Here is an 8,374-nt window from a genome sequence, read left to right on the forward strand (position 1 = left end):
GTAATTGTAGAGTCAGCATAATTGAAACCCAAGTCTTCACCTGTAAAAATTTCTGCACAGAGAATAAGTTTGGCAGTATACTAACCAAGGTGTTCACAGTGATTGTCTCTCGATAAGATTGTGGTTAATACTTATCCTTTTGTTTTTGCTTATCTGAGTTTACTAATTGTTTTTTTAACATTGAATATGGATGATGTGTATAATGTGTCTGGCTTCTTTGTAACAATTAAAGCATATTTATTTAAATCTCACCAAATACCTGTGGAGAGTGAATGAATACAGTCTATTTTGGCTGCCTGAGTAACCTGAAATGGTCATTGTGTTATATTGCAATAGGAAATATAGAGTGTGCCCTCAGATTGCTTTAAAATGTGAAAGAATTTAGAATGGACCTAGACTGTGGGTCTTTAAATGATATGTGCAAGAAGAAAAGTATTTAATGATAAAAACAATTAATTTAATCATAGAAGTCAGAAATTAATATTTCTGTAAAATTTCTGTATTGTGACAGCAAAGAGGGAAACTGAGATCCATCTGGCAAGTGAGAGAGCTTGCTGGTCCCATTTTCCACAATTATGTTAAATCATTATGATTATTATCAATGAGGGGTGGGGGTAAGTCTGTCCCTGAAAGCGTGCTTTAAAAGTTCCCTTTTACACGCAATTCTATTCTCAGGGACCTCTTTTACAAATAACCCACATAAGCACAAACTATCTGTACAATGACGTTTCTTGCATTTTGTTTATAGGAGAAAAATATTTAAAACATCAGAGCATCCATCTAGAAAAAGGGTAGATGAATTAAATACTGTGGAATTCTACGTAGCTACTAAAAATTAACATACTAGCTTCATAAAAATCCCCATGTTTTTATAAAAAAGGTCAATTAGTATAATATTAGTGTTCCATTTATAGAGGACCTTGGGTGTTATTTTATATATTAGTATTGCTGGAATTTTAAATATTTACACTCAGCAGGCACTTGCATTTTAAAAATATATGTAATTAAATGTAAATATCAAATAAGTAATTCTAGGAATATATGCAATATCATGAAGGAGACTTATTAGTATATTTCAAATAGTTAATAAATAGTATATTGTAGAATTCTCATGAATATTTATTAGATTATGTTCTTGTTGAATAAATTAATCCCCTCTAAACTTTAATGTTTTTAACCAAATTAGTAGGTCTACTGCAGAAGACTTCCAGTCTTCTCTATTTTCTTATACCAGTGGTCAGCAAACTCATTAGTCAACAGAGCCAAATATCAACAGTACAATGATTGAAATTTCTTTTGAGAGCCAAATTTTTTAAACTTAAACTACATAGGTAGGTACATTGTTGTTAACTTAATTAGGGTACTCCTAAGCTGGTCTTTGCTAAAAACGTCCTCAATCTGATTGAGGTACGTTCGCTGAGGTCTACCCCTTCCAACTCTCCCATCCACACTCTTCGTGTATACTTGTTTCAGATAGACGAGTGTGGATGGGAGAGATGGAAGGGGTTGACCTCAAGGAATGTACCTCAAAACAATGTACCTCCCCTGCTCTGCGTATCCAGTCCCCAACTGACCAACCCGACACTCCCCACTTCTTCTAACACCACCTCTTCAAAATAAACTCGCCCAGGCCGAAAACCAACTTCTGCGCGTGGGTCACATGGTATTTGGTGGAAGAACCACACTCAAGGGGCCAAAGAGCCACATGTGGCTTGTGAGCTGTGGTTTGCCTACCACTGTCTTATACTTTCTGAAATATAAAAATTATCTTAAAGAAAACCACACATTTTCCTACCATTACCAGTTACCTTTTCCTATGAATTAATTAATTCTTAAAAGAGTTTAATAAATCATATACTGTATGTTTGGCACTGCAGAATAGAAGGCAGAAATTGTCCTATTCTTTGTGGAACTTACAGTACTTTGAACATCTAACTAACATGGTGCAAAACTAAAGAGGCGATAAAAACCACCAGGATTTGCTGGTGTTATAAGAGCCACAGACTAGTTCAAACAAAAGCAATGCATGTTATAATAAATGATATGCAAATTACATGCATATATGTATATGTACATCTATATCATAAATTCATATGTATTTTATATATTTAATCATCTATATGTTTATGTTCATTTAAAAAATAAATGAGGCCAATAAATAAAGTCAACTAAAATATATAGGAACACTGAGGGCAGTTTAAGAACCATGGTAATGTCCAAAAGTATTCAAAGAAAACAATCAGCAATTCAAATGTCAAATTTGAGATAATGATAATAGAGCAGCACAAAAAACATTTGGGTTTAGGCATTGTCAGTTGGATGATTTAAAGACAGACTAGGGAAGCAAAATGAATTTCCCTCCTACTGAGGGTTTCTTGTTCTGTTTATTGTGTCTAACATCAGTGTTTGGATTTCTTTGAAAGGGCCTAAGTTGGTTGCTTATTCTGGGTAGTCACAGAGAGTTGGGACTGGAAGGAACATAATCCCTGTCGTAGCTATTTACACATTGCATTTCCAATTATGTGTTTATACATCCATGCCCTCAGCTCCCTGCCCCCAACTAAATAGAGATTTCCTTGAAGATGCTGTTTTTTTTATTTTTTTATTCCCTAATATAGGGCATAGTTCCTGGCACAGAAGAGATGTCTCATTAATATTGGATGAATATATAAATATATGATAGTATAGAATCACAAGCTACTATTTTAGGGTCAGCATTCACATGGGTATATCACTACTAAGATAATTAGTATAATTATATATGTATCTTATAATATAAAGGCTGATTTATAATAGGCTCATATATATTAGGTTAATGTATAATTATATATATGTAGTTAATATATATAATTATACATATATGATATATAATATATTGAACAGATATAATATATACATGTATTTAAATATTATATACAGAAATAAATAATTTTTATATAGGTTGTATAATATATATTTTATGTAAAATCAAACTAATTATCTTAGTAGTCATTCATATATATATGTAAAGGTTGCCATAAATAATCAAGGGCAACTGATAGGCAATAATATCCCACAGAATCCCCATTATGGCTCAGGAATGAAAAAAGAAGCCTTGCAGATGAGAAAGGGAAGCATAATCAACTCTCTATTACTCATTCATGAGGATCTAAATAATATGAGAAAAGCTCTTAGGCCAGTCTTGACACTGGGTTACTGTGATTTCAGAATTAATGTTTTATCCCAACATACAGAATCCTATATTATTGGGAATAATAAAAGGGAATAAGTAGTTTTCAGTAAATAATGAAAGCAATATACTTTATAGTCTGGGAAAGAAAGAAAGGGCAAAAATATAGCAAACTATGATTTTGGGTAATTTGGATATTCTTGATTTTGAACCAAAGTTCTTATAATCAGTCACCAGTTGTTAAATTTTAGTAGCTAGACTAAAAATGTCTTCTATGTCATTAACACTAAGAATGCTTCATTTTGCCCATGCTGAATTCAGGGACCTTCACCAATACCCATTTTGAAATCTGTAGGAAGCCTTTGGCTTTCAATGTTAATTAATTTCTTGGCAGAGGATTTGTCCTTCATTGTGAATAAATACAATAGTTTTAATTATGGAAATACCCAGTTCAAAGAAAAACAATAGGTAAGCAGTTGATATATATGATACATATGATATATAGATATAGATAGATAGAACAGCATGTTTTATTTATTTTTTAATTATAGTTGACATTTAATAATAAGTCCAGTACCTCTATTAAGGGTATATGTGCTTTGCTTTGCAGGAAACTCTGAATGCCAGTATTATGTCTGGGCAATTATAGCTTCCTTGGTTTTAGCTCTGGTTATATCACTGATCTTCAATGTTTCCCACTATGTGGAAAAGCAGCGACAAGGTAAGACATTTTGAGAAACAGCCATATGGGACCTGCTTGAATCAAAACTGATTCACTGGAAAACCTACAGAAAAAGATAATTTTATAAAATGTTATGAAATAAGATATTTTTATCTATAGAAAATCTACTTGACACATTTTCACCCTAAGGGTTATCTTAATTTAAGAATTCAATTATAGCCTTTTCTGTTTGGCTCAGTGGTTACAGCGATGGCCCAGATGGCCCAGGAACTGAAAGGGCTGCGGGTTCAATTCTGGTCAAGGGCACATACCTCCATTGCCGGCTCGATCCCCATCCCCAGTCAGGGTGCATATGGGAGGCAACCAATTGATGTGTCTCTCTCACATCAATGTTTCTCTCTCTGTTTCTCCCCCTCCCTTGCACCCTAAAAATCAATGGAAAAATATTCTTGAGTGAGGATTAGCAGCAACAAAAAAGAATTCAGTCATATTAGAAATATTGAAGACTCCCAATCTTCATTTTATCTTTGCCTTAAGGTATAGAGTAGGAAGAGATTGTCCTAATAAAACGTGTTTTTCCTTCTCCAATTAAACAACCTATGAAAGTAGTCTATTCTGGAACAGCCATAAAGCTCCCTGACACATGATGAGAAAATTGAAGACCGGCTCTTTCAGGTTCCACTGGAGCCTACTCAAACTTCTCAGCTGGTGTCAGGACCTCCACAGTGCAGAAGACTCTTTGGGATCAGAAGGAAACTGAACCATGGGCTTGTGTTTAAACACTCCTAGGGCCTAGGAGGGCAGGTGAAAGGGACCTGCCACTGTCAGCTTTTCTTTTCAACAAGCAGAGCAACAGTTTTAAACCTATGAATTTCACTCTAACGTGCATTATTGTAATAGAGTAGTGCCCAACAACTAGCAAAATCTTTGCACAATGTGGGCATTCAATATATGTACAATGAATGCATGAATTGATTGAATGGGTAGATGGATGGATGATGGGTGGATGGATGGATAGAAAAATAAAAATTCAACTATTTTTGGGTGGGGATCTTAATATTCTAGAACCAACAAACTATTAGGGGCAAAACATTTAAATGATAATAAACAAATAGAAAAGGCAAATACATCTTCTTTTAACAGATGAAAAGAAATAAAATGAAATTAACCAAACTAAGTTAGACACATGTGACCAAGAAACACAGCATGAAGTTAAATGAGAACGTTGGTCAGATTCTGAGGAGAGTCCTTGATTCTCTTAGGAGTGTCTTCTCCATTGCTGCTAACAAAGGCACAATATGAAGAGGAAGGCATCATTGTCACATGGGTCTGAAAAAACAATGAGAGGTATTAGAAAATGAAGTGGCATAGCTGAGGCCACACATCTATTTAATAGAAAAATCAAGGATAAGTGCTCAGTTTTTCTAATTCTCTGTCCAAAATGGCATCCACCAGCTCGTGCTGACCGAATGTCCTCAGCCAGAAACCCTACACTCTTTTAGGGTCTCTATTACATCATTTCTATGCTTAAGATGAAATTCCAGACAAGCAACGCTTTTTCAGTAGCAGTGATATTAGTAACTACTTTTAAAATCAAATATTTTTCAAAGTTTATATCAGATGCACAAATGACCCATCATCAGACATCTTCTTTAAAAAGTTTCCTTCCTTTAGAGAAAGAAAATGAGCTAAGATTAGTACTTTTCTTTATTAGTACAGTAGCTTAAAATGAATATATTTTAAGTTTTATTAAAGTGTTTTATGAATGCAGATAATATTTTCACCCAAGTTAGAAAAACTGAATTGAGAACTATAGATGTGAAATAATTGAAGGGGGAAGCAGGACAGCAATATGCATCTGAACTAGTGCTCTTCTCTTCCATTGCTTCAGTGGCAATCATTTAGAGATTTGTGTGGGGCCAGAGAAACATGTGGGTTTTCCATTTCTCGTTTTTGATAATTTATACGTTGAAATTTATTTATCCATATCCATCCCATTTTGCCACCATACAAACTCCTTTGGGGAATTGTTTGCTTATCATGGTTAATTGATCACTGCTAAAGGAGTAGCAGGTTTTAAGTTTTTTAAGACAGGTTTATTTTTATTTCTTTTCGGTACAAATCCTTACTGCCTCTAGCATACTGTTAGAAGCACCTCTCACCAACACCAGAGAGGTGTTACTGGACAGCCCCAAGTTAGTGGAGAGGGCTGTTCCCAACCTCATATAAATGAATTTATACGAGAAACCTTGCCTGCATCGTGAAAAACCACTTTATTAAAGCATGCCTCTTTATTGAAAAAGCAAAGCAAGCAAACCTTTACAGCTGGCTTATGAGCACAGATGGGCTCTAAGCTAATTTGAAGAGCAGGTTGGGTGGGGGTCCGAGGCGTTATATACCTCCTGTCTATAGGTTTCAAAATTCCTCTGCTGAATACCTTGGTACAGATTAATTCTCAAGGTCCCTATTTACTTTGTTGTGGACTTCCCAGAATTCATGAAAAGCACCTGGCAACTTCATCTTGCCAAGTCTTGAAACTGCTGGCTTCTCTGCTTCAGGAGTAAAACTGCCCTTTTTTCCTTTCCCCCTTTTCCCTCCCTTTCTGCATTCTCTCATTAGGGAGGTTTTATTAACCATTTGCTCTCCTGTCCTCAGCTGGGGAAGATAATGGCTTGTTAATTAAAAGCTGGCTGGAATTGCCCACACTGTCTAGCCTTGTTTTAACTTTCTTCTCAGTTTCCCTATTCCTCCTGCCCTGGAATCCTATAACAATACCATAAGTAAATCAATTGCCTTAAAGCAGTATAGAGGGAAATCACATTTTTTTAAAAAAACAACAACCAGGAAATAATAAATTACATTCATTGATGCATTTTAAAAAGTCAGTTTCAGTCACCTCAATTGTTTTTAGCATCCTCGCTTTTAAGTCAACCTGATAATAATTTAGGACTCTGTTTTCCTGGGAGAGCTTATACAAGAAGTATAAGTTCTCAGAGTTCCAGTTTCCTTATCTACAAAGTGTTGTAAATATGGTCTTCTAGACTATAGGTTTCTTGTGAGAATTACACAGATACAGTAGTCCCCCTTATCCAGGAGGGATACGTTCCAGGACCGCCAGTGTTTACCTAAAACTGTGGATAGTACCAAAACATATATGTATTATACTTTTTCTAACATTTCTGTACCTATGGCAAAGTATAATATTTATATTAAGTATAGTAAGGGATGGATAATAATGATATAGAAAAATTACAATAAAATAGGGGTTATTTGAACACGAACCCTGTGATACCATGGCAATCGATCTGATAACTAAGAGGGCTACTAAGTGACTAATGGAATGGGCAGGGAGTGTGCACAGTGTGGATAGGCTGGCCACAGGGTGATTCACGTCCCGGGTGAGACATAGCGGGACAGCTCGAGATTTAATCATGCTACTTGGAATAGCATGTAATTTAAAATGCATGTATTGTTTATTTCTATTTAATATTTGTGAACCTCAGTTGACTGTGGGAAACTGAAACCACCAATAAGGGGTGGGGGGCTGCTGTACCTCATCACAGGGATAGGGACTTAGTAGGTGGGTCCTGGACAGGGTACAGCCCACAACACCATTCTTGATGGCCTCCGTGCCTCCTTCCCTCACTCCACAAACATTTGTAAAGGAGTTACTATGGACACATTTTATCCCACTTAATTTTAATGCCTGTTATTTTAGTGAACATGAGTTCTTCTGGCTTCTCTGCTCCCACCATTCCTATACTCTCTACACCCCATCCAGCTGCCATCTCACGTCCTGTCCCCACCTCTATTAAACACAATCACCTGAGTTTTAGCAATAACTGTTGTGTTCATTTAAATCATAGGTTCATCTTAGCGAATTTTCTGTAGGTTTTCAAAGCATTGGCTCTAAACATTAGCCTATTGCAAATTATTTTATTTGAGATGTGATGTGTCCTCCTTAGGTGGTGCACACAACCCTGAGTACTTTATTAGTGTTCAACCTAAGATTAGCTTTGGAGCAATGTTTATGCTGAAAGAATGCCCTTCCTTCTCATCCTCTCTCCTTTTTCTGTCTGCTGTCCCTTTCTATCCTCCCCAGCTTCTCCCAAATATTAGTAATATCTGCCTTCTTTCTATTACATATGAACAAATAGCATTATATTTCTTCCCACCCAGAGATTCTAGGTGGATTTGGGATTAGCTCCTTGCTTTGTTTCTGCCAGACAGACAGACAGACAGACAGACTAGAAGAGATTCCATCCCATTAGCCAGCTTTTCTGTCACTTGGTCTGGGAATGCAGTACCTCATGCAACATTCTTTTTAATTTAATATTTTTATTGTGGACACTATTGCAGATGTCCCCCATTTTCCACCCTTTGCCCACCTCTACCCAGTCCCTGCTACCGCCCTTGGCCCTCCCCACACCATTGTCTGTGTCCTTGGGCTATGCATAAGCATTCTTTAGCTAATCCCATCACCTTATTTTTGCATCTTTGTGCTATATTTTTGTGGTTAAGAA

At 36.0% G+C, this 8,374-nt stretch overlaps 1 protein-coding gene across 1 annotated transcript in view; it reads left to right on the forward strand.

Annotated features, from left to right (window-relative positions):
* The window catches only part of LOC102764813 (T-cell receptor-associated transmembrane adapter 1), a 32,306-nt gene that overhangs the window by 7,396 nt on the left and 16,536 nt on the right, over nt 1–8,374 (forward strand). Inside the window, exon 2 of the mRNA XM_015561231.1 lies at nt 3,780–3,890. Coding sequence (XP_015416717.1) covers nt 3,780–3,890 — 111 coding nt within the window. The remainder of the gene's footprint in view (nt 1–3,779; nt 3,891–8,374) is intronic.

Source organism: Myotis davidii, unplaced genomic scaffold (genome assembly GCF_000327345.1).
Source record: "Myotis davidii unplaced genomic scaffold, ASM32734v1 scaffold16, whole genome shotgun sequence".
Lineage (NCBI taxonomy): Eukaryota > Metazoa > Chordata > Mammalia > Chiroptera > Vespertilionidae > Myotis > Myotis davidii.